This window comes from Macrotis lagotis, chromosome X (assembly GCF_037893015.1).
Source record: "Macrotis lagotis isolate mMagLag1 chromosome X, bilby.v1.9.chrom.fasta, whole genome shotgun sequence".
NCBI classification, from domain to species: Eukaryota; Metazoa; Chordata; class Mammalia; order Peramelemorphia; family Peramelidae; genus Macrotis; species Macrotis lagotis.
The window spans coordinates 10,721,058-10,748,503 of record NC_133666.1 but is presented as its reverse complement, the minus strand read 5'-3'; the positions used below and the strand labels follow the sequence as shown (position 1 = coordinate 10,748,503).

The following is a 27,446-nucleotide window of genomic DNA, read 5'->3' as shown; positions in this document are numbered from 1 at the left end:
AATAATTTTAAAATTATTGATCAGGAAAAGAGCCTTGACCTCATCTTTAAAGAATTTCTACAGGAAAATTGTCCTGATATCCGAAAAACAGAGGGCAAAATAGAAATTGAGAGAATCCACTGATCTCCCCTGGAAAGAGATCCAAAAAAAAAAAAAAAACCCAAACCCCAGGAACTCTCAAGTCAAAGAGAAAGTATTACAAGCAGCCAGAAGGACACAATTCAAATATTGTGGAGCTGCAGTCAGGATTACACAGGACTTAGCAGAATCCACATTAAGGGCTTGTAGGGCTTGGAATATAATATTCTGTAAGGCATAAGAACTTGGAATGCAACTGAGAATCAATTACCCAACAAAATTAAAATCCTCTTTCAGAGGAAAAGATGGACTTTCAATGAAACAAGGGAATTTCAAATGTTCCTGTTGAAACGACCAGAACTGAACAGAAAGTTCGACCTTCAAGTAAAGGACTCAGGTGAAGCATAAAATGGATGAGAAGGGTAAATTATGTGGGACTAAATGATGATGAACTGCATGTATTCCTGCATGCAAACTGTGCCACTTGGTTGCCCCACAACACATTTTAGAAGAGGGACAGAGTGAAAAGAGAAAGAAAATATAATATACGGTAGTGGGGAGAGATAGACAGAGGGAATTACAATCAGCATCAGCAACTGTGGAAAAATATGGAAGTAACTTCTATGATGGACTTATGATAAAGATTGTGATCCACCCAAGACAGAGTTTGTGAACACAGACAGAAACACATTTTCTTCTCTTTCTTTCACTTTATTTCTCAAGAGGTTTTATATTTTTGTGAGGGAGGGGGTACTATGTTTACTCTTAAACAAGAATATTTTAATAATGTGTAAATAAATTAAGAAAATTTTTTAAAAAAGTATACTATTGAATGTGTGAGTCAGATATGGTGTAGACTAAAGAGCTTCCAGGAATAAACTGATTGATCTATCTGCAGCTGGACAAAATGAATGGAAGCATACATAAACTTGAGTTTTGTGGAGTTTTAAAAAATAAGTTCTGTTTTGTTACAAAACTGCAACACAAATTCATTTGGTACTATGGATGGATTTATTTCTTAAGATTTGAGTGCAAACTTTAAAAATACAACAAAACTTTCCATTAGGAACACCACACCCAATAATGATTTTGCAATCATGCATTTTAACAGAAAATACAAATAGACGCATATTTGAAAATTAAACATTTCCCCTTAAACCAAGAAAACAACACAATCCTCTCTGTCCCTATTTTTCTAATTCAGAAACATGTTACATATTCTATGGAGACAATATCAACTAAGTAATCTAACCCTTCTCAGTGATCAAAGGAATGAACACTGACTTTGTGAACCATTTAATTATATTTAGTCTCTGGAAAAATATGCAATTATACTTTCACATATGACGAAGGTCATGACAATAAACAGTAGAAACTGAGGCAAGACCAGATATTTCAAGTGTAGAAAGCAAATATCACTAAGGTTCAGTTTAGAATCATGTTTATGGAATTGGGTTTTGTTATTTTAAATTATAGCTTTTGTGAAATGGCTGACACAAAAATCAACAGTAAGCAATTTAAACAAGTATAAAAATACGTGGGGTCAATCTCTAAGATCAAATCTCTGAAAAGCCACTATTCATATGGAAAAAGATTTTTCTGTGTATGTAAACAAATACGTATTTAGATTAAAAAAAAAGTGGGGTGTAGTGGCATCTCCCTGGTCCCTTAAAACAATATTTGGATTTTCATAAAGAATTAGCAGCACCTAAGTGTTAATTTACTCAATCTAAAGGGTCTACACAATAGATTAGTTGGCAGTGTTCCAGCTTTAGGGAGATGAGAATTAGGGAAACGAAAATCTGAGAGAAAACATCACACACAATTAGTCAAAGTCATCTTTCCAAAGGTGATTTTAAAATGGAAAGAAAAATCATTAAGTTAAAAATTCTAAGAAAAAAGTCCCTAAAGGTCAGTTCCAAAACAGTAGGCCATGAACAGTAAAGGTTGCTGTCCACTTAGTAATGATGGTTGATTTTTACAGATCAAAGGAGAGCTGGGGATAGGGAGAATATCCACATACATTTATCATTGCACGAACAATTTGCCCAGCAGTTTACATCCCTGAACACTAAACAGATAAATCTTTACAAAAACCTTCATTCCAGATTATTTTCCTTTTTACCACCATATACATAACATTTAAATATTTAGGAATAGAAGAATCTCTTTTCTTTATAATATAAATATTTTAGAGCAAGGAAAACTATCTTGTAGTGGTGGCCAACATTTTTCAAAAAAGAAATGTAAGCAACGCACATGCACGCAACATAAAATGATTAAGAAAAAAAAGTGCAAAGTATAACAGAATGTTCACTTTAAAAAAATTAACTATAGTTTAAGTGTGAATAGCTAGCAGAGAAAAGGGACCAAAATTTTTTTAAAGGGTTTAAAAAACAAAAACACACACACAATAAATTACAGCACAAACAATAAATGAACCCTTACACAATGGTCTCACATCCAATTTCCAGTTTCTAACGTCTTCCACAAAGAGGAAAAAATAGGATGACAGTGCTTTTTTCCCTTTTAAACCAACTTCTAACAACAGAACCAAGTTATTCCAACAGAACCAAGTTATTCACCCAGAGGACACAGACAAGATAGTTAAGGAGTTTTGTATTTGTTTGTAGGGTGAACTTTCCAAAATGAAAAATCCTAAGAATCCAAACCAGCAACAGAAAAAAACCTTTTTAAGAAAACCCTAAAAAATAGAAATGGAAAGACATCTTGATTCTTCACAGCTGTTAAAACAAACTGCAAACACGAGCTCTTCTTAATGTTGGGTGTCAGTCACCATTCTAGGGATGTTGATACCATTGTCTTTCACATGAGATGCAACCTTCCCATTTTGTTTTTGATTCTGTGTTTTCAAATTAAATGTGTGGGTAGGCATTTTGCCAGAAACCTTAAAAAAAATGTACTTGCCACATGAGAATGTCAAAGGAACATGATTATTGAATTCGGATCTCAAACAGTGATAAAAAGCAATCCAGTTCCCCTTTTACTTAGTAACATGGTTTTTTTTGTCTTGATTCAAACTTCAGGCACTGTAAATATTTACAATATTATGATGGACAGATGATGATAATATATAATGCATATCTGCAACCATAATTCTTTATCTTTCCAAGAATTCATTATTTTGTTTATCTGTCTATGAGGCTATAGCTAGGAGTTGGTTTCTGATATCTATTTAACTTATATGTATATACATACACACATATATATGTATGTATGTATGTATGTATAAAAAACAGTTGGAAAAGGATGTCAAAGCCCCCAGGCGGTGCTCCACTGAGTAGTGAGATCATAGCTCTGTTGGTCAAGTCTGGCAAGTAAGGAAGCTTCTAAGTTAGGAAGACAACTGAACCTGGAAAGTGCAAATTTTATCCTCTACTCCAACTCTATTTTGCTTCAATTTTAGCTAGGTTAAGGAACCAGAAATGAACCTTAGGCAGATCCCAGGAGTTACATTTTTGCTCTGTAACTCAGATGGGGTCAAGAATCACAATTCAATAAAATAGCTAGACTAAAGGCAAATGTTTAGGTTTCATTGCAAAGAAAAGTTAAAGGAGACTCAACAGCCATTTGAATTGGTTTTTCTTTTTGTTTGATTTGATTAACTTGAGATTGTAACAGTTAAAGGCTAACTGCCAGAGGCATAAGAATTTTGAATTGGAAAGGGTATGGCCCAACTACTTTTGAGAAAAGGCCCAACTTTCATTTGCCTCCATACATTCTCTCAATGTCGTTGAGGTAATGGTTCCTCAGCTCTTTCCTTTTCAATTTGAAAGCATCAGTTACCAAGCCGGTTTCAGGAGTCCAAGGTTCTGGGCTTAAGCAGACTTTGATTGGAATTTCAAAATGCTCCAACTTCACTAAAAGGAAAAGAGAGTCAATTAAAGTGTTTTTGAATTTCATAGGAGTAAGGGAAAAAACTAGAGAGAATGCTTCATGTTTGATGCTACATGGCGATATAGGAGAAATTAACTCAATGGAAATGCTAATTACTTTAAGAATAATAATTCTACCAATAATTCTAGCAACAAGGTAGTTTCATCCATTCCCAAATAGGATGGGATTTTTGTCTGTACAGGCTTATATTTATGTGCACCTCAAACATACTCCTTCTGGGCCTTATGGTAGCTCACGTACTAAATCCCAGGTCTTCCAAAATTGAATTATGGAAAAATGGGCTCTTGACAGTATGGATTTCATACAAGTAGGAAAGTCCATAAATTAACATAGGAAGTTTTTGTTTTTGATCTTCAATGACATCAGGACTTGCAAGTGAACTAGATTTGTGTGTGTTTGTGTGTGTGTGTGTGTGTGTGTGTGTGTGGAGTAGGGGCCTGCAAAGTCACCAGTCACAGTCTCTTCTCCGGAGAGGTCCAGTGGCCAGATTATAGATCGGGATGACTGGAGATGGACCTGGATGCAGGAGAGATCTTGACCTTTTGGTCTTTCCAAGGTGTCAGTCTGTCTAATGTCTGATGCAGTTAGTGACTAAGCATTTACTTTTTATTAATAAAAATTAATTAAAGTTTAATTAAACTAAGGTTTAACTCATTAATTTGCAGGTGACACATTTTATATATTAATAATATAATATATAAATTTTTTCAAAACAATTTTTTTCAAAAATTTCCTTGAAGTTGTGAACTCATCCAACTTTTCTGGGGAGCAATTTGGAATTATGCCCAAAGGGCAATAAAAATGTGCATACCCTTTGATCCAGCAATATCAATTCTGGGTCTATGAGATCATGAAAAATGATAAAAATGTCAAAAAAGTATTCATAGCAGCTCTCTTTGTGATGGCAAAGAATTGGAAATTGAGTGAACCGAGTGAATGTCTATCAATTGGGGAATGACTGAACAAATTGTAGTATATGTTCATTATGGAACATTATTGTTCTGTTAGAAAGGAGGGATGGGAATTCAGAGAAGCCTGGAAGGATTTGCATGAACTGATGCTGAGCAAGATGAGAACCAGAAAAACACTGTATACCCTAACAGCAACATGCGGGTGATGATCAACCTTGATGGACTCGCTCATTCCATCAGTGCAACAATCAGGGACAACTTGGGGGTATCTGCGATGGAGAATACCAGAGAACAAATTGTGGAATTTGAACAAAGACCGAAGATTACCTTTAATTTAAAAAAAACCTGTTATCTTATTATGTAATTTTGCTATCTCTTATTTTATTTTTTTTTCCCTTAAGGATATTATTTCTCTCAACACATTCAACTTAGATCAGTGGAAACAATGGAAAGACTGTCTTCTGTGGGGGGTGGGGGGAGAGAAGCGAGATTAGAGGAAAAATTGTAAAATTGAAAAAATAAATAAATTAGTAACAAAAAATTTCCTTGAAAATACAGCTGTTACGGAGCAGTTAGGTGGTGCAGTGGATAGAGTACCAGCCCTGCAGTCAGGAGGACCTGAGTTCAAATCTGATCTCAGACATTATGAATACTTGCTTAGCTGTGTGTGACCTTGGGTTAGTCACTTAACCCCATTGCCTTGGGAAAACCAAAAAAAGAAAGCATGTAAACATGGAACTTTCATTCACGTAACTTCATACTTTGCATATATTTCTTTGAAACTTGTCATCTATCAATGGGGAAAATATAAAGATATCTTGGAGAGTGAAATATACTTTTAGTATAAACTAAAGCTAACTTCTGAAAAATAATCCAAGTTTGAAAACACAATAAAGAAAAGTACCCCAACTGAGCATCTCCTCTAACTATAATAATATAATAACCACAACCACCACCAAGTACTTCTATGGTGCTTTATGAAACCTTAAGCATTTTGCATATAGCATCTTATTTGATCCTGACTACAATCCCGGCAGGTAGGTGCTGTTATTTTCATTTTACAGATAAAGAAACTGAGACAGATGGCGAAGTATCTTTCCAGATGTTTTCCTAGCTTTCTATAAGCCTAGCTGTCAAATATCCAGAGTCCACTCAACTAGGGACAAGATTCCATTTTTACCCTGTCCAGAAGGTATGATGCCACACACTTCTCCATACTGTCTCCTAAATCCTCCCTCCCCCCCCAACTCACTATACTAGCATAGTTCCAGAAACATGAATCATCAGTCTGGGGCAAGTCAGGAATAAAGGACCTCAGAGTGAGAAGGGACCTCTGGAGTGAATCTGAAGGAATCTGCCCATTAAAGCATTCCCAAAAAGCATTTCCTTAAGATACATGCTGATGGGGAATGACCTACCAAATGAGCTTTTATCTATCTTCTATCCAGGGGTTTTAGTGCCATTCTCTTAGGCAAAAACAGCAATTCAATACCTGACTGCAGCAGTGTCTCCCCAGCCCAGTGGTTACAACTGAGAACAAAGAGAATGTGCAAAAAGGAGAGGGACCAGGCTAGAGCCCTGGAGGACACCAACACAGAAGGAAGAATAGAGGATGAACCTGGGAAGATTTAGGAGGAAAATACCTTCAATTTTCTTCTTGAAAGACAGGAAATTTTAAGAAGATGATGTACTACTCCAATTATTTAAATAATTTGACATCCCTTGAATTTTAAAGAGCCCCACAATGAGAAAGAATAATGTATCTTTTATAAGCTCAAGTTAGGAGTGGCCAGCTACCAATGTCATCATCATACTTACTGGTATTTGCAGCCTCTTTAATCTCCTTGAGTATCTCTGCTTCCATGGTAGGGTTGTTGCAGATGTCTACCCAAGATCCCTCTACTCCTTTCTGCTGGGCCAAAGTCATCAGTCTCTTCTGATTAGGAACCACAAAACTGATCACATATGACTGGTCACTGAAAGATTGGAAAAGTATGTGTCATACCAAGAAGCATGATAAATGGTCAAAACATTTCCAAAGCAGTTCTTTTCTATGTTATTAACAGTCTATGTTATTAACAGGCCCACAAAAATAAATACATGAATGTATGTAAATTTTAAGTCACAATTTTCTCCATCTCAAAATTAAATATTAAATTGACAATTTCAGGATGCTCCTGATGCATGAAATTCTCTGACAGTTCAGTTCTGGTCTGCCATGGAGCAACTGAGTGAGATTTCCTTCTGTGGGATTTTTCTTCTGAAGGGGGTGTACAATTGGGCTATTATTATTATTATTATTATTATTATCATCAGGCAGTCCCATTAAAGTATTCATTTCAGAATTATTTCAGAATAAGAAAAAGTTAGAAACAACTGGGTAATAGCTGAAAAATCTGGGTTATATTTACTAATGTTTCACACTTTGTAGGATGTACCAGCCCTGCAGTCAGGAGGACCTGAGTTCAAACCTTGGGCAAGTCATTTAACCCTTGACTTGCCGAAAACAAAAACAAAAAACCCACTTCCTTAAGTAAAGATAAAACTCTAAGAGGGGAAAAATACAATACAAATCAAACAGAAGTTCCTTCCATGCATGTGCACACACCCCTTGCCTAATAACCTATGCTTCTCTCAGAAAGAAGAGCAGACTGCTCTGTGAGAAACTGACCTTTTGGCATAGGCGCAAATGTTGTCTATGAGTGGGCAGTTTTTCAAGGCAGCTTCCACTTTGCCCAGAGACACATATTCCCCAGCTTGTAGCTTCACCAAATCCTTCTTGCGATCTAGAAGTCATGGAAAAAAACTTTGACTCACAATTTAGCTAAAGTCCGAATTTTACTTCAATTTTTCTGCCTTAATGTTATAGAGACAATCCTTCAAAATTTGAATGCTTAATACTTTGCCTCACATCATTTTACTTTACCTTTATTTTAAGATCTGCTAGAAACATAAAAATTTCATTCTAAATAGTCATATCTTATACTCCTGAAAGATACTATGATGAAATTTCCTCCTACTTGATAATGCTGAGAAAAAAAAATTTCAATGGGCCCAGGGAGCCTGTGCTTTTAAGTGTTTAAACAGGTTGGAGTTACAGACTATACAATATCAGAGCTCACTGGCACGTGAGAGGGACCAGTAGAGGCTTTACAACCAATTATACACTCATGCCCAAAGGCCCAGTCATAGCCTGGAAATCCCTTGAGAGCTCCAATGTAGCCTCCAGGTAACCTCCAAGGCCCCCCTACTGTTCTGCTCCAAAGGGGATTTGAGAAAGGTCTTAGGAATTATGTTCCTGGGAAATTTTCCCAAGCAGCTTGTGAAAGGATCAAAATACCTTTCCAGGAATTTTCTGAACTGGGTTAAAGCACAAAAAATATAATGTTGCTATTGGTGTCATTTCCCAATGACTAAATCTGATCAGAACTACAGAAGCTGAAATCCTAGACCAAAACCGTGTCTGTGCTGCCCCTTATTATCAATTTGACAATCAAAGGGGAAAGAGAGGTGATGTTGGCTGCGTGAGTGGAGGAGAGAGGAGCCCAAATGCATGCTAGTGGCCAAATTCTGTGTCCCCTCCTGTCCCTTCTTTCCTTCCCCCTTCAACACCCACACATACACCACACCACACCCTCTCTTGTCTCTGTCTATCTGTCTCTCTCTTTCTCTCGCCTGCTATTTTCTCCACCTAGGGCAGCGTTCTGCAGACAATAATTCAATCAATAAGAATTTTCCCATTACTAACTTTACAGATACTTAAGATACCAAAAGCAAATTCAATCTGCAGAAAGAAAAAAATTCTGACCTATGATCTGTAAACATCCATCAGGGTGGAATTCTCCAATATCTCCAGTACAAAACCATCTTTGTCCATTTTCATCCACAGAATAATCTTCGGCCGTTTTTTCTTCATTTTTAAAATAGCCCATGGAAATATTCTGCCCACCAATTACAATTTCGCCCCTGGGGTTTGGCTTGTCATGGATAGTATAGCCTCCTGGAAATCATAAAAGCAAACTGGTTCTAAAAATACAATGACTTTTCTAATCGTTAAGATGATTTTTCTGGTCAGAGGATCAGTATGCTAGAGAACATTCTGAATGGGAATAGGTTTCCAGATCATTCTTTCAAGGAGCTGTGGATGAAGATTTGGGGGCAGTGTGGGGAGAGAGAAGACTGTCTTCAAATACTGGAATGGCCACCACATGAAAGAGAAAGAAGGATGTTCTAGTCAACCCTTAGTCTAGTCTGGACAGATAATTAGGAGGAATGAATGTGAAATCTGCTTAACAGAAAGATGTCCTTGTGGGGGAAGATTTTCCATGGGAAGTGGAAGTCAGTTACAGGATAACAGGGGCAAAGCCAGCAGAGAAAACATGCAAAAATGGACGGGTCCTAAGTTTAGCAGTACAAGTAACAAGTACAAGTAACAAGAAAAACAGTCAAGAGAGGGGCAGCTAGGTGGCACAGTGGATAGAGCACCAGCCCTGGAGTCAGGAGGACCTGAGTTCAAATCCAGCCTCAGACACTTAGAAATCACCTAGCTTTGTGACCTTGGGCAAATCACTTAACCCCACTGCCTTGCAAAAACAAAACAACAACAAAAGCCAAGTGCACAGTATACCTTGGAATCTGTCACATACCAATTATGTGACTCTCAGAAAGTCACAGAATCTCTCTGTATTCTAAAATATAGCAAAACTTATACGGTAGGACTAAATTCCCCAAACTGATGAAGTGATAGGTTGGGGAGTTTCCTCCCCAACAACAGCAACAACATAGAGGGCTTCTACCAGTTCATCTTTACAGAGCACTAGAGGCCTTAGGAATCATAATGATTTTGAGGCAAAGAGTATTCATACTGTTATTGTCATTTTACAGATATGGAAACTGTCAAGTCACATGATTTGCCCAAGTGTCACATCATGCTGGGAGTGTCAGTACTTTTTATCAATACATATTTAGCAAAAGCTCTTTCTTTATTTGTACTTTGAATAGGTTGAATTTTTGATGTCTTGCACAACAATCTGACTTCTATTTGCTTCATAAGCTTCCATTAGAAAACAATTCACATGCTCCCTCAGAAAACCTATGTGGTCTTGGATGGAACTGAACCATTCAGATTTGAAACCATCATTTAAATCGTACTTGTGATGCTTCCTCACACTGGATGGCAGGCTTAATCCAGATGCTTGAAGGCAGTGCCTGAAGCTGAAAAGGCCTGGCAATGGACTTTGTGTCTGCTATTGCACATGGTCTATGGCCACAGAGGGCTATTCTTCTGGTGATAACCCTACCCCCCCCCCCAACTGGTAGTCACTATGTCCTAAAATTTGGAAAGATCTGAGCAATGTAGTAGTATTGACAAATCAGAGACTCCCTGAGGAATATTAAAATAAAATGATTTGATGGCAGCATGGTGGCAGGAAGTGGTGGGATTTAGAACTCAAGGGCCTGCAAGGAGACTGTTGCTAATTGCCAGGAGAGTTAAACATCCCTGGAAGCTAGGATGTTAATGTTTAGTATCTTTTTAAAAATTATTATTATTATTATTTAATGATGATTACCTTTCCCTTCAAGGGGCAAAATCAAAAAATAATCAGTAAAAGGAATGTCAGAAAAGTAGGGATTTAACCCCCAGACAGTACAGCTGAATCACAAATTACCAAAGGAATATTCTTATTTGTCTGTCAAGGTTTTCCAAGTCCAGAGTAGGCCTGAATACAATGAAACTTTTCTTCTGGGGAATCCTGAGGTAGTGGTTCAACCTCAAAGAAGAAGCTTATAAAAACCATCCGCATAAAGTAAAGGGTGTCACCTCAAAGAACCTGGCACTATGAACATTCTGGGGTCTCACTATTACCAACTCCATGACTGTTGGGTTAACCCATCATACACCAACCATTATTTGTATGCCTCTGGTCCCTTTTCTATTTCTCTACCACCTTTGCCAAGGGACAATAAAAGGACCAACATGGAACTTTTGGTGTTTGATTTGTCTCATGGGCCACTAGTCCAACTTAACAGACTGACTAACTTGACAGACTATTCCTCAGACAGCTTCAATTCATCAACCGCTATTGTTTATTAAGAATTACATGCTCTGAGACGTGCAGAACCAGAAGAACATTATACACCGTAACAGAAACATGGGGTTGATGATCAATCTTAATAACCTTGCTCATTCCATCAATCAGGGACAATCAGGGGTGGGGGGAGGGAAGAGAGATTGGAGAAAAATTGTGAAATTCAAAATAAATTAATTAATCAAATTTTTAAAAAAAGAATTACATTACTTATGCTGGATCCTGGGGAGACAAAGAAGTCTTGCCCCCAAGCTCCTTATATTCTACTGGAAGAAGGGGCCTCTGTAGTAATCCCAGATGAGGCCTGAGTTTTGCCCTGAAGGCAGGCAGTCTTCCTTACATGGGGGGCAGTCTTACAGAGGCACTGAGGTGGGAGATGAACATCAAGTATGGAAAAGGCCAAACAGATCCCAGAATCTCTAAGGCAGAATAGGGTAGTTACCTGCAGCTCCCTGAAAGTATCTGGGTTGAGCTCTGAGCATTGCCAGAGACACTCCCCACTTTCTATGAGATCTGCAGTGGGTACCATCCAGTGGGCATTAAAATAGTATCAAATTCTTACCTTCTTGCCAGTCTTTCAGTTTAATTTCACAGCAAATAAGAGGAGCTCCAACTCGGCCAGTGCTATAGTCAGTAACTATAAGAGAGAGAGAGAGAACAAAAGAGAACAAAAGCATTGACTATGACATTCTAGACTATACATGAGTGAAGACTCTGAGAGGAAAAAAAGGAAAGGAAATTAGCAGGAAAAGAGAATGAATTAGATTCCTCTTTGCACAAGGTATTTGGTATCTGTTCTGAGCAGGCACTGTGGCAAGTGCTGTTCTGAGCAGGCACTGTGGCAAGTGCTGCAGAAGCATAGTGATAGTCTCGTAGTCAACCTTCTTCTAGGGGTTTAATATGTGTGCAGAGAAGCATAAAAGGACCAAATTGTACAAACTAAAGACAGGGGGTATCATACAGAAGCTTCCACCTGAGAGGAACTTTGCAGGAAGATGCTGATGCTAAGAGGGAGAGGGTTCCAAGATGGAGCAGTGGAATAAGAAAGTGCATAAGGAAGGAGAAGACAAAGAAAACTGAGGCAAGTACCAGGTGGAGGAAGTTTTATCCTAAAATTCTATGGGGAGCTATATTGGAACAGGAGAACAACATATTTGCCAGTTGTGTGGACAGCAGATTAAAGAGAAAAGTATGAAATGCAGAGGGGGAAGGAGAGGGAGAGAGAGAGAGAGAGAGAGAGAGAGAGAGAGAGAGAGAGAGAGAGAGACTGAGACTATTGCACTTGTTCAGATGAGAAAAAGGCAGGCAGAGGTTATATGAAAGAGGAGCTGAGGATGTAAAAATGGGACTTGATAAAAATGGCAAATGATAGGCCAAGAGGAGGAGAAAGAAAGAAGAAGGATGGTGGTACCCACAATAGCAATAGAGAAATTGGTAGGAAGGGTGGATAATTTTAGATATGCTGAGTTTGAGATACCCATGAGGTATTCAGGTAAAGATGTCCATTGGGCAGGTAGTGACTGAGATGACTGAGTTGTCACCTAAGGCAACAGCCACATTTACTCTCAGGGGCAGGGGCATGTCCTAGCAAAGAACACTGAAGAATGACAAGTGTCACAGGAACAAAGGAGTGCTTGACTGCCAAAAGCTGCTTGGGAAATCGAGAATAAGGAGGAGTGAGGAAAGATCAATAATTGGGCAGATACAAGATCGTTCTACATTGTAACATGCGTGGAAATTTAATGACTGAATTGAAAAAAATAATATTAAATTCGTAAACTAAAATGTTAAAAGATAAAACAAAATATTTCAATAGCACCTTTTTATATAAGAATTTAAGCAAATATAGGTCAAAAAGAGTCAACCTGACTGCTAGAGACACTAGAAAATGCTTTGGTCAGCAGGGTGGAGGAGGACTGAAGAGTGGAGAGATTGGAGGTAGTGAAATGATAAGGAGACCATTATAGTGATCCAGTAATTTAGCCTAGTGTAGTTGCAGTGGAAAAGAATAAGGTAATACAAGAGATAGGAATATAAGGAAGAAATGGCAAGACTAAGTGACAGATTAGGATAAGGAATTACAATAGAGAGGAAATTTGAAGGAAATTTGAAGGTTTCTAGCCTGAGTTGCTTGAAGAATGGTGAGAAGATAAAACAAAATAGTTATTGTTCATAAACTTGGTTTTTGATGTGTTGTGTGTATAACAGTATAACCAGGTGGCAGATGTGATGCTGGTGGTTGGAGACATGAGACAAGAATGTGGATCACAGACTTAGGAGAACATAGATTTAGAACTCAAAGGGAACCTTGCCATTTTACTGCAGGGAAATTAAGGCCCACATAAGTCAAAAGACCCACCTAGTATCACTTATTACATAGGACACAGAGAGCCATCATTATCTCCCACAGAAGCCCCAGTTCAAAGACTTTAACATTTGCAAACTTATGAGCTTTAAGGTCTGATTCCTATCCCACAGGAGGTGTACCTTTTATAAGAGACAACCCCCCCCCCCCGAGTTTTTCTAGTTTATACTCATGTTTATGGATCAGTGGAAATACCTAGGGGGCAGAGTACATATTAGCATCATTAGTCATACAAAAACAACACTGACCTTCAGTAACTGTTCCAGCCCCACAAGATTCTGTCAATCCATAACCCTGGCCAATTGGGCAGCAGAAACAGACGTTCATAAATCGGTGTGTTTGTGGTGAGAGTGGTGCCCCTCCAGAGAGCATCATACGAACATTCCCACCTAATAGGGCCTTGACCTTTTTAAAGAGCAGGCTTTATAAAAGGAAGCAGAAATAGTTTAACATTTTTGCTGACAGAGTTATGTAAAGAGTAAATCAGTGAGAAACTGTCAAAAGACATGCTTCCTTTTAAAAAGAAGCTAGGATAGATTTTATGATCTTAGCACAAATAAAAGAAAAAAATCATATTTATAGTTATATCCAGAAAGGTAAATACTTGACTGGACACACGTATCGCTAGAAACAATGACCAATGTTACAGATTTATAATTCATAATTCATAGGATGGAGTGCTAGAAGAGAACTTGGGGGGAGGGAGGGACATTTTATAGATGAAAATAAAGTCCCCCAAAGGACTTTTGAGTTGCCTGATATTATGTCTAAATCCAGGACTTTTTCTAATGAGCTTTGGAAACAAAATGATGATATTGGAATCAAGAAATGTACTCACACATTGCACAGAGGAGCATCATATCCCTTTTTTATCTGTTCCAGCTTATAGTCATAGCCTATCTTGAAGAGAGTTTTTTGAAAATAGTTCATCTCTTGAACTTTGCTCATGACATTCTTATAAATTCTGTCCATGATTTCCTAAATGTGAAGAGAAGATTACAATGACTTTTATGCAATACACATACGCAGACACTCACATGTTTCACTGAGGACTGTTGACAACACTTGGTGAAAATTTTTGTCTTATCATATATGCAATTAATTTTACTGACTTTTTTCAATTAATGGTTTAAAATGACTCAAATATGAGTTTAGAGTTTCTCCTCTTTGAAAAGAAACCTTTCAGTTTCTCATCTGAATATTTAAATACATGCTCAGGCTAAAAATTAAACTTTTCAAGTTTCAAATCTTTTCAAATTTTTAAGTTTCAAATCTTTATATTAACAACTGCATTGGTTACCCACATTTGAAAGGTTGAGATATCTTAGACTGTTCTCTCTTCCTCATTTTTCAAGTTGTCAAGTACTTTTCTCATTTCTTCTCTTCTTTGACCTCTCCCCTCGCAGAATTTAAAATTCTTCTGTTTCTATGATTCTGCTCTTTCTCTTCCTTAACCTACCTGGTTTTTCCTTTTTAGTCTCATTTGGTAGTTCGTCATTTATCTTTTGCTCCTTCATTCTGAGTTGTCTCCTTTCCAACTACAATATCTCGCTTGACTGAAGCAGCTTCTAGTTCCAATCAATACATCCCAATTCAACAGATTCAAAATGAAGTTCATTACCCTTTCTAATAATTACTCTTTCTCGATCACCGAGGCATAATCACCAGGTGGTGGTCATTCTTGATTTCTCCCTTGCTCTCAATCCATCCCCACATATGTAATTTGTGGACAAATCTTAGCAACAAACTTCTTTCTTTCTAGTACCCTAATTGAAGCCCTCATTACCTCTACTTTGGACTATTGCCTTCTCAAGGGCACCCTTCCTCAATCCTCCCCCAACTATTCCAATCCATCCTCCAGTTAGTTGCCAAAGTGCAAGTCTGACATTTCACCTTCCCTACTTGGCTTCAGAAGATGTGAGGCAGTTCATTAGAAAACAGCAGTGTGCCAGGATCAACAGAAAGTCTTTTTGTATGACAGTGAAAGTTTGCTCATCCAGTCTCCTTCCTGCCCCACACCTCCCAGCTGCCCAATGTCTCCACCATCCTCTTTCTATGCCATCTCCTTGCAGGCAGACTATTTTTACCTTTATTTGTATTCTCAGTGCTTGGTACAGTGGAAGAAGTTAATAAATGCTTTTTGATTGACTGATTATCCTGTCGCATAAGCAAGTTTCTCTCTCTGCTCCTTCTGGGCTCTTTCCATTCACACTCTTCCCTAGCCATCGTGGATACTTTTGACTTCTTTTTCAATGCTTCCCTCAGGCTGATACTCCTTAGCCAGTCTCTACTCCTCCTTCCTAGTCACCTCATACTTATTAACCTCCATGTGTGTTATGCTCCAATGAAACTCTGTCATCAATTTCTTCCTTCCATTTGGTCTCTACTCCTAGCCCAGAAATGCATGTGCTGAAATCCTTTAAGGTCCATCTCAAAAACCAATTCTTCCACTGAATTAAAAAAAAAACCCAAAAGACTGTTAGGTTTTCTTTAAACTGACTTGTATAAAGATCTCTATAAATAGTCTTATAAATCTTATGTCTCAGAAGATTAAGTAGTCTTTATTCCAATTCAAGAAGAACTCAAAGGTCTTACACATGGGGTCTTTTAGATTATCAATGGTAGAATTGTGATTAAGATACACCCAGCCCAATCTATGGTTTACTAATAAAGATGAAAAATGAGGGAAAACTATTAAGCAAAAAAATCTTCAGTTTTTGAAATTATAAAGATAATATCTATTAATAATAATAATAATAATAATAATATCTAATGAAACAGGTTTCAAAAAGCAGCAATTAATCATGGTCTAAGTTTGGTACTAAAAAAAAAATTACTTTCCTCCCCTCCCACCCTGTGGAACCACACACAAGTTCAGAGATACAGGGAGAACAAATCTGCCTTCTTGTCACCCAATAGATACAAATCTTTCTATATTTCTGTAACTGAAAGGAATGACTACCATGCTTGCAATGCCCTCTGTCTAAGATTCAAAAGAGTTCACTAGGTGTCTGGCCTTTGGCAAATCACTTCTGTTCCATACTCCTAAACTTCAGTTACTTCCTCTGGAAATCAGAGTGAAAGGATAACTGTTAAAGTCCCTTCCAGCTTTAGAGATGATGTGGTACTCAATTACTCATTTGAGCTACTTTACTATTCATTGGTTTTAGTTGGAATAAGATTGTATGTGGTCTTTTGCCCTAGAAGATGAAAAGCAGATGAGAAAATAAAATTATATCTGATACAGATTGTAAATGAAATAACTTATTTCTGCATACTGCAATTCCTTGGCAAAGGACTTGAATTCTAAACACCTCTAAAAAGAGCTTCTACGATATTATATAAATGCAAGTTTTATTATCAGAGAGGTTAAAAAATTTCACAAGAAAGAAACTCAGAACTTGGATCAGGAAATTCAGGGCCCTGGCCCTCATGAGTGTCTTCAAACCTCAGTTTCCTCAGTTGTAAAATGGATCCCCATTTTTGCATAACATTTGCACTATCAATCATACAAGGTTGTTGGAGAGAGAAGTACTTTGTAAAGATTAAAAAGCACTGGAGAACTGTGAATTTTTATGGTTACAAAGAAAGATTCCACCATGTAAAACAAGTTTTATTATCTCTCTTACTGAAGTCATTTTGTAGTCTAAATTTAAGACCACCTATCACATAGATTTCTTGGAATAGTAGATGAGCTTCAATTTTCTGAGAAAAAACTCATATTGCAAGAGATATGGATAAAAGTAACACTGAAATCATAAGAGTGATAGTTTACCTATCCAAGAAACATAGATGCAAATATATTCCACTTCAGGCTGAGCAGATAGTCCTGTTTTAGTCAAACTGGCAATTAGCTAGCAGTTTCAGCTATGTTTAAAATCAAAATTTTCATCTCAGAAAGGTCAACATTCCCCTTGTGAAGAACAGCAGCATGTAAAAGGATAGTACTGAATCCTTAGGCTGCTCCAACTTGGGATCATTTATGCTGGTAATGACTTGCCAAGCCAGTGGCAAAAGCTCTCATTCCAGCTGTGTGATCCAGGGAAACCTTCAGAACCTCAATTTCCCCATTTGTAAAAAGGCAAGGTTGGTTTCCAGCTGGACAATCACAGAACACTTGAGCTGGGAGGGGCTTCTGAGGTCCAACTCCAGCCCAAAGCAGCCAGGGCCTTCTATTCTGGCCTGTCCCCCCCAGGTTTCTTTCTATAGGTTCTTAGACTACTGGTTGTTAACTATGGCAAAGTCCTCTCCCTTGGCTATTTGAAAAAATAGCCTTTTAATCTAGTTTCCAGGTATATATTTAGGAAGTTTGCATTTCTTTTTCTCAAATGTTTGAATGACTTTAAACTACTCAACTGAGAAACTTATTTTTCTTAGGCACTGAAAAAAAGCCTAGCTCTGGAAATGAAGCTATTTTAAAAATGCTATTTTTTTAAAAAGCATGTGATGCTTTCATTGCAAACAATTCATGATCAAAACTAATTGTTTGTATTGGAAATCTGATCTGATTTTGAATCAGAAGACCCGGGCTCAAACCCAGATGCTGTCACCTAGACTAGCAGGATGGTCTTGGGAAAGTCAAATATTGGGGGGGCTAGGTGGTGCAGTGGAAAGAGCACCAGCCCTGAAGTCAGGAGAACCTGAGTTCAAATCTGGCCTCAGACTCTTAATTACCTAGCTGTGTGACTTTTGGGCATTTTTGCCTTGCAAAAAAGCAAAAAAAAAAAAAAAAAAATTCCACTTTGGAGTTCTAGTTTCCTTTCTGCTACAGAGTGTCTTTGGGAGGAAAGTACTCTGTAAACCTTAAGTGCTGCCAAAATAGTAGCATCAGGATTCATTGCTGATGTTATCTTGTACTTACCGGCACAGCTGCCATAAGTGTAGGTTTCAGAACACTACAGTCGCCTTTGCTTCCTTTTTTAATTTTGCTGGACTATAACCAAAAAAAAAAACATTATGTAAACAAATTGCAAAAAAGCTTTAATATAATTTAGTAAAAAATAACAGTCTTAGTAAAAAAAAAGTGTTCAAGTATTATGTGAGCTGACCAACAAGAGATCCCAATGCAAAACTGTTAGTATACCAGTTCTATGTTGATAGATGTGGGCTTCTTGTTCAAGTGATTTATATCTATCTTTCCATCAATCTCTCATAGAATCCAAGGCCCCACCCATCGATCTAATGTTCCCCAAGGCTCTGTCCTAGGACCTCTTCTTTTCTCTTTATGATCTCATCAGCTCCCATGGGTTCAATTCTTTTCTCCATGTAGATGATTCCCATATCTCTATTTTAGTCCTAGTCTCCTGAGTTTCAGTTCCACATCAAATTGGGTTTCTGGGTGGTATCTCAAACTCGACAAGCCCCAAATTCTCATCCTCTAAACTTTGGACTAATTCCTAAATTTCTTCTTTTTACTGAGGGTACCACCATTCTCACCTCCTCCATCTCACAACCAATTTCCAAGACTTGTTTCTACCTCCGCATTATGTCTTGTATTCTTCTCCTTATAGTTGCCAAAGCACATATGACTCCCCTTTTCAATAAAACTTCAATCATATAAAGCCCTTTTTCAAAAATAGTTCCAACCTAAGTCTATACTGCTTCACACTTGGGGGTCTAGCCAACCTGACCTTCTTGCTCACTCTTCCAACATTCAACAGGCCTGAGGAATGTATTCCCTTTTGTCTTCCTTATCTTAGAATCCCTGGCTTTCTTTCAAGTGCAGCTGCTATGGCACCTCTATCCTGAACAACCCAAAAGCTATTGCTTTTCATCCAATAGAATGCCCTCCTTGAGGGCAGGGAGTATTTCACTGTTGTTTTTGTATCCATGAGGCACAATGTCTGGCAGATACCATGTGCTTAATAAATCTGCACTGAATAGCATATGAAGATATCCAACATTTTGAGTGCTTAGACCCGTGTGCCGGATTCTCTGAATATCTCACAAGTGCTCAGGCAACACAGCCTATTCATGACTCCTTACTTCAATGGCCCACCTCTGCCTGATAATGATGTCTTCTCAGGCACAGTCATCTACCCACCATGCATCTTATCACTCTTTTATAGTTTGAACTTGACAGAGATCATGGCATTCCCTAATTTGAAGCCATCTATCCCTTCATGAACATCCTCTCAGATTGTCTTATTGTGGTGCTGAGCACATTTTGTTAAGATGAAAATCCTGGGAATTTGTTAAAATGCAAATGTTTAAAACTCAATCATAAAGAATTACTTTTATTCATCAAGCCTAAAAATTAACCTTTTAAATTAACAATTAAATTTCAAAATAGGAATTTAATTAAAAATGGGATGCGAAATATTTTAAGAATAATAATTATATATAGTTTAGGAACACGTAAGTGAGAACCTCTTCTGGGTTGTCTTTTTTGGGTGGAAGGTTCATCTATGATCTCTATCTCCTTCTCAAATTTTCCCTTTGAAATAGCCTAAAAGTCTTGTCTAAGTCTGTCCTACAGAAATTGCATCTGATACCATCTTGAGTACCATTGCTTCATCATATGGTACACTAACTATTGTGTGGTGGGAGCCAAATCTGAATTTGATACTTCTATGACTGTTGCTAATGTTACCATTGACAAATAATCCCAGGCAGATCTGGCTTAGCTGGCTTTCAAGTTTGCCTGTTATAAAGAAACTTGTTATTCTACCACGTCCAATAAGAGAAACAGGAAATCCAGGCAGGCAGGCTCCTTTCAAAGTCTGATTTTTCTATAAGTTTTGTTGGTGGAAAATGAACAACTCTTGGGCTACTTTGATTCTGTCAAGTTTCAGAAGGATTATGAGATGAGGCGGGGGGAGGTCCTTAGAAGGAGGAAAAAAAAAGATGACTATAACAGGAAAATGCAAAGACTTGGCTATTGGGAAATGTGCACTGGAAAGAAAATGATGGCTTCTGTTCAGTCTCTCCCAGAACTTGAGGACTGGACTGCCGTTGAAGAGCAGCTGCCAACACTGACCCAGGGAGCTCTAGCTTCCATCAGGCAAAAGCTCCCCATTCTGTTATTAGTCCAAGTATTATCACTAGTTTTTCATCTTACTCTTGCAGTTATTAAAAAGTACTGTTCAGTCTGCCAGCAAAGCAGCACACATTAACCAAGAAGGAAGGTCAGCTTTAGTAACTTACTTTTCAAACAGGCTGAGGGAGGATCTGGGGGAGGATCTGCCTCCATAGTTTTGTTTCTTAGGGAACTTGGGCTTTCTAGATGGATTAAGGATTTAGACAGTTAACCAACAAGATAAGTTCCTTGCCTTCTTTATAAAAGGCTTCTACTGTCATACTTCAATTACTGAATGGAAAAAGCCAGGCCAACAACAATCTCAAATTTCTTTGCATTTCCCAGACTGGAGTTATTCTTTCCAGGAAGGAACAGAAGAAATGGGTTGCTTATGACTAGTTTCCAAACTTCCTATGAGAGACATTTTCTTCCTTCCAATAATTGTAAAACATTATAGGCATTTTCCCTTTACATTCAGTTTAATTTAAAACTTGGAAGAATTTTAATAACAAAAGACCCCAAAGAAAATATCGAATCGTCAATAACTTGGCTCCCAGACCATCCATCAATACTTTAGTTTCACCATATGAAGTTAAGTTTTGTTTGATAATATACATAATAAAACTAATCTATCTTGCTCTCCATTAATACTGGAACAGGTTTTAAATTAACTTAATAATGCATCTAACTATAATAATATATCCCCATAAGGGTAATCCCTAACACATACACAGGTTGTATTCCATAATTTCATTTTTATGTTACTTTCAAGTCAGAACACATTTCCATACCATAAGAAAGTCACTTTGGCTAGCCCATAGCAAACTATAGAACCCATAATATAAACTGCACTTCAATTCTTTTTATCAGTATAAGTACCTTGGTTCCATAGAACTACAGACTTTAACCCTTTCAAAACCATTTTATAAGGGAATGGTCATCAAGACTTGTTAGTCTAAAAGTACATTACTGATGAAGACAAGCAGTTCATCTGAAAAAAATCAAGGGCACTCAGTGGACTGTTAATTCCCTGAGAATCAGCAGTGTGAAACGGCAACTCTCATAGCCAATACAATCTTAGGCTACGGTGATAAGCTTCACAACATGCTGTCTTTGTCAGACCAAACCTAAGATATGTCCAGTTTGGGATGCCATATTGCAGAAAGGTCATTGATTAGTTGCAGAGAATCCAAAGGGAGACAATCAGTATGCTGATGGGCCTGGAGATAAGAGAAGACAATGTGACAGTTGTCTTCAAGTATTTGAAGGACAGTCACATGGCAGAAGTATGTGACTTGTTTGATTTGGCCTTTGAGGGTCATACTTGATACTTCTTTGATACTTCTATAATTGTTCTTCATTCTTGAAGAAGACCAAGACATCAGGGAGGTGACATCGTGACAAGCTCACGAATTGGATTTGAGTGGAGGAGTGCTGTGCCAGCCTCACTTTCTCCTTCAGAGCCATCTGGGTCCAGTGGTCAAATATGAATCAGGATGACTGGAGAAGGCCCTGGATGCAAGGCAATCAAGGCCTTCTTGGGCCCTGATAGATGGATGCATTATTAAGGTCATACAGCTAGTAAGAATCAAATGTCTGAGGCTGGATTTGAACTCTTATCCTCTTGACTCCAAGGTCTGTGCTCTATTTGGCTCTAAAGAAGGAAAAAAATGACTTACAAAAAAAAAGTGATAGGTTTTCCCTCACTCTTCTTAGCAATGGCTGATTATACATGTCAGGAGAGTGAGGGAATTTGTGTCTGAGTATGGGTTTGGAATGACTGGCCACAGGGGTCTATTTCAACTCTAAAATTCTATGATTAGTTCTTTGAAATTAGCCAGGTCAAATCCTTGAAAAATAGGCTGTTCATCACTGGGGGAAAAAACTGGGCAATGAACAGAACTATAGAAATAACCACAGAAATAACATGGAACCATAGAAACAACAGTGGTGTCTTAAAGGCTTCCATATGGATCTTCAAGGAATCCATACATGAAGAGTTATGAAAGATAAGAAGGTATGGATAGAGTTCAGTTAGACCAATGGAAAGAATAACAATACGTTGATGAAATCATGGAAACATCAAAATACTGAAAGATAGAAATGTTATTATAGAGAAGTTCCATTGGCAAAATGGTTTCTGAGTTCCAACTCAGGAACTATCTTATATTTAACCCACTGGGGTCACACCCTGGTCCCTGGCCAGGAGGAAAGAGCAAGAAGAAAGAAGTTCTTGCCACTAGAGAAGGGAGAGTCATTCCTCTTGCGCGGCAGCACCACTTTGGACCTAAGTGAAGTAAGCCAGAACTGTGTGTGATGAGTTTTCTAAATGCAGATTAAACATTTCCTGCCTTTTCAGTTCTTTCTAGAATTAATACTTATCTATAATAATGTTTTCTCTAAAGGGAAAAAAAGAGAATACCAGATTATATGTGTAGGTAACCAGCAGGGTGGCTATGTGGTACAATGGATAGAGTGGCAGATTCATCTTCCTGAGTTCAAATCCAGCTGTGTGACCCAGTTTTTTTTTTTTTAATTTAATCCTATTTGCCTCAATTTCTTCATCTGTAAAGTGATGCTAGAGAAGGAAATGGCAAACCACTCCAGTATCTTTGCCAAGAAAGCCCAAAAGGGGGTCACAAAGAGTTAGACATGACTGAAAAAACCCAAGTCACTAAAAGTGATTTGAGATGTTCTTAAAACTGATGAACCAACCCTTTCAGATAGTTGGGATCAAGGAACAGCAATTACAAGTTAGGAGTTTTCAAGCCTGGTGCAACCAATAGCTTAGGTGGGTAGGAAGTAGGGGTGGGGGGTGGGGGAAGCTGCTCTATCTCTGAGCAAGTGAAAGCATCTTCCAAGGTCCTGTCTTGAAATGACACAAAGATGTGACCCCCAAAATGTGTCCATGTGAGAAATGCCTAAAAAGTCCAACTGCTCTTGTTCTCTATAACCTTGGTTATTTAAGGAAAGAGAATTTTATTAGTTTTGAAATAATCTGAACATTCAGGGGCAAAATCACTTATATAAGCCACTTATCACAGACTTATCACAGACCACAAAACTCATGAGAATTAGTCAAAATTGTTGTTGAATTAAAGTATCTATTGTTTTCAAGTAATGTGTTATTAAAAAAACCCAGCTCAGTAGTCAATGGACTGAAAAGGTTAGTCACCTGATCTGACAATGTTAGAGGAGAAGAATATCCAATCCTGCAGCCATAGGTAAAGCAGGAAATTTCTGCTGTCAATTCTAACACGTGAGCCAAAGGCAAGTAGCCAATGTAGGTGTCCTTTGGTCTGAAAGGGAAAAATGACTTGAATTAAATTTTTTCAAGGCATTTAAAATTAGCAAAGAAATGAAAATAAATGTCATAATATTATATTAATAATATATTGTTAAGTATTATCAATACTTACATTATTACAATGACTTTATCATAAATAAAATTATTTTGAAACTATAAATACCAGGTCTAGTAAATGGGGGAGAGAGAGAGAGAGAGAGAGAGAGAGAGAGAGAGAGAGAGAGAGAGTCCTTACCCCAGTCCAGGAATTCTTTCACACTGGCCTGTCATTCCAGCTATCAAGTTGCTGTGATGCATCATTACTCCTTTAGGTCTGCCCGTGGAACCACTGGTATACATGACAATAGCCAGATCAGATGGAGTTGGTCTATTTGGAATAATGTTTGCTATAAGAGAGAAAAAAAAAAAGAAACTTTCTTCAGTTTAAGGAGATTATTATTCAACAGGAAGAGCTAAATGGCACCCGCCAGTTCCAGGCCCGGCCTAGTCAATACACTATCACAGGATATCCATTAAGGCATTGAGGCAATCCACAAAGCTTAGATCTTTCCTTTAGAGAGGACTGAGAAAGGATTGGATATATGAACGTTCGGCTGGGTTTATAATCTGGAACAATTGGCTTCTTTCTCTTGTTCCCCAACTTTTTAACCATCTATTTTTGGATACTGCAAATAACAATATGACAGGTCATTGGATCCCATTCTCAAGGATGTATGGGCCAAAATATGTTACCAAGTTCATTGAAATGTCTGAGGCCTCAAAGGAAATCAAAGTGATCCACAGTCATATGAAAAACTGCTCTAAATCATTACTTATTAGAGAAATGTAAATTAAAGCATCTCTGAGGTACCCACCTCACACCTCTCAGACTGGCCAATATGACCAGAAAGGAAAATGATCATTATTGGAAGGGATGTGGGAAATCTGAGACACTATATTGTTGGTGGAGCTGTGAACTCATTCAACCTTTCTGGAGGAATTTGGAATTATGTCCAAAGGGCAATAAAAATGTGCAAGCCCTTTGATCCAGCAATACTACTTACTGGGTCTATACCCTGAAAAGATGATGAAAAAGAGTAAAAAAAATCACTTGTACAAAAATATTCCACAGCAGCTCTGTTTGTATAGGCAAAGAATTGGAAATCAAGTCCTGAGCAGATCCAGAAGAACATGGGGATGATGACCAATCTTAATGGACTAGCTCATTTCATCAAGGACAATTTTATGGTATCTGTGACGGAGAATGCCATCTGTATCCAAAGAAGAAATTGTGGAGTTTAAACAAAGACCAAAAACCATTACCTTTAATTTAAAAAAGTTATGTATTATTTAATTATGCTATCTCATTTTATTTTTTCCTTAATGATATGATTTCTCTCTCAACACATTCTATTTTGAGGGGCGGCTAGGTGGCGCAGTGGATAGAGCACCGGCCTTGGAGTCAGGAGTACCTGAGTTCAAATCTGGCCTCAGACACTTAATAATTACCTAGCTGTGTGGCTTTCGGCAAGCCACTTAACCCCACTGCCTTACAAAAACCTAAAAAACACCTTCAATTTTGATCAATGTATAGCATGGAAAAGACTATCAGACTGCCTTCCGTAGGGGGTGGGGGGAGGGAAGCTAGATTGAGAGGAAAATTGTAAAATTTAAAAATAAGAAATATCTGAGGCCTCCCACCTCAAATTAGCCCAGCTGTCTACCTAGGCTCCAGACACCATATCTGTTCTACCTCAAAACAAAAAGATTCCAAAGTATTCAAAGCAAACTACTTCCTGGGACCTCAACAAAATAAAATAAGTTTCTCTTTCAAGAGGGAGCAGTGTTTCATAATATTTCATGTATTATCCTGTGGAGAGAGCTTTGAAAAGCATAAAGTCTACAGTATTATGTATACACATACTTCTCAGCGTTAAGATAGGTTTATGGGAGTTTTTGATTTTGCCCCCAAATACTCTGCAGAACCAAACTACTCCTCTCCTCCCTTTCTATTATATATTAGTTATCTAATATTATATAATAAAATGTATATAGTTGCTTATATTAGGCCTTATTATTTTGGTAGTACAAATTCCAGGAGGGGATGTGGCACAAAGTAGACTCTATATGCTTTTTGGATTTAATGAACTGTCGCCTAGGAAGTCAGGGTGAGTGAAATGTAAGAAAAGAGAGTCTTGCTACTAACTCTTTTCTGTTTGCTTGAGACCTTTCCAAGGAAGACAGCCAAGGGCAGCTGCTCTTTCCTTAGCAGGAACTGTTACTTGCCTATTCAAGTCAGTTGAGCAAGCTGCTACAGGGAAACCCCAATAAATGAGGCCTTTCTCAGGGAGGGACTGCTGCTTACCTAGGTCATCCCCAAGAGCCAGTAGCTTGTTTTCTGGAAGGCTAGGGGAATCTGGCAGATATCACCAGAGAACGAAAAGAAGCAAAGCCAAGATGACCTTGGAGCCAGCAGGACCTGAGTTCAAGTCTCAGCTCTGATGCAACCTGGCTGTGAAACTCTAGGCCAGTCACATCTCCTGTGGGTGCTCCAAATAAGTCCCTGAGGCAGCAGATGCCAGAGAAAGTACTGACCTGCATCAAGAGAAGGAGCTCCTTCTCCACGAGTTTCACATATCGGTGAAACCACAGACTCAGGCCCTCTCCCCAGCAGAGAGGGTCCAGTTTTATGTTTCTGACAGTACTAAGTTATAGCCAGATGGGAACCAAACATGATGAGAAGAAGAAGGTGCAGGGGGGCTTGAGAAACCTCCCTCTACCCAGGTTACTAGGGAGAATTATGTATTCTTCCTTTGAAAAGAGAGGAGCTTGGCCTCATCATGAAAGCTGTATTCAATTGGTCCAGGGTCCAAGGATATTGGACCTCAGGCCAAAGGCTGAAAAAGAAAAAAAAAAAGAAAAAGAAAGCTCAAGATGGGGCCTCCCTGACCAAGGAGATGGAGAAAGGTCTTTGTTGCCTGGGCTGTCTTCCCAGCCTGAACTGGGTTGTGACTGAGAGCTGAGACTCAATCATTTGAAGACCATGTCTGGCAGGGAATGTGGGAATCATTTTTATCACTAAAACAAAACTAGGAATGTTGTCTGGGTCCACCTGGTCGTAGCTGGTTCTGGCTTTAGAAGGTTTGGGCCTGGAACAACTAACACGGCAAATAAAAGCTGGAAAGGGGAGGAGAAGGGTAAAAGAGAGGGAGGGGGCATAGAGGGGATTAGGGGAGAGGAGAGCAACCTTGAGAGCTAAATGTGCAAGGAGACAGAGCAGATTACAAATGAAGGTTACAGAACACCCATGTTGTCTACAAAACATGTTTTAAAAGAGGCTAGAATAAATAACTTTTTTTAAAAACGGAAGAAGAGTTTCTTTGCTTTTATTTTCTTTTAGCCAGGAGCTGTGATTTCCTCATATAGGGAGCTCTTGGTGAGGAAATGCCTTCTACCTACATGTCCTAGAGCTGTGTGGACAAATTCTGGCCCCTGAGACCGCTCAACGCAGTACCCGATTTTCCAATGCTCCCAGGCCACCTAAAAAGCAGATACTGGACTGGATATGGCCTGAAAGGCCAGAATTTTGCTGAGTCCTGTCCTAAAGGGTTGTCTAGAATCCCAAGTTCGGCACCTGAACCCAGCTCTGGTAATGCCTTGGATGGTTCCTTCGCCACTTTGTCCTGCTTACTCTCCCTGTGAGGATATTGTTTCAGTTTGAACCTGAGACATTATGACCACACTGGGAGTTTTCTTGGCAAAGATACTTGCCATATCTTTT

The 27,446-nt window shown here is 38.3% G+C and overlaps 1 protein-coding gene across 12 annotated transcripts in view; it reads right to left on the bottom strand.

The window, feature by feature from the left end:
* Nucleotides 1–808: 808 nt before the first annotated feature.
* ACSL4 (acyl-CoA synthetase long chain family member 4) overlaps nt 809–27,446 on the bottom strand; it is a 66,308-nt gene continuing 39,670 nt past the window's right edge. For 7 of the 12 annotated variants that reach the window (XM_074206700.1, XM_074206703.1, XM_074206699.1 and 4 more), the window contains 10 exons: nt 23,922–24,072; nt 23,555–23,678; nt 18,223–18,294; nt 14,200–14,339; nt 13,610–13,782; nt 11,559–11,633; nt 8,716–8,907; nt 7,579–7,693; nt 6,726–6,883; nt 810–3,959 (listed from right to left, as the gene is read on the bottom strand). In XM_074206700.1, coding sequence (XP_074062801.1) covers nt 3,802–3,959; nt 6,726–6,883; nt 7,579–7,693; nt 8,716–8,907; nt 11,559–11,633; nt 13,610–13,782; nt 14,200–14,339; nt 18,223–18,294; nt 23,555–23,678; nt 23,922–24,072 — 1,358 coding nt within the window. In that variant the 3' untranslated portion in view covers nt 810–3,801. Of the gene's footprint in view, nt 3,960–6,725; nt 6,884–7,578; nt 7,694–8,715; nt 8,908–11,558; nt 11,634–13,609; nt 13,783–14,199; nt 14,340–18,222; nt 18,295–23,554; nt 23,679–23,921; nt 24,073–27,446 lie in introns of all 12 variants that reach the window. The other 5 variants (XM_074206696.1, XM_074206693.1, XM_074206697.1 and 2 more) reach the window with 1 other exon arrangement.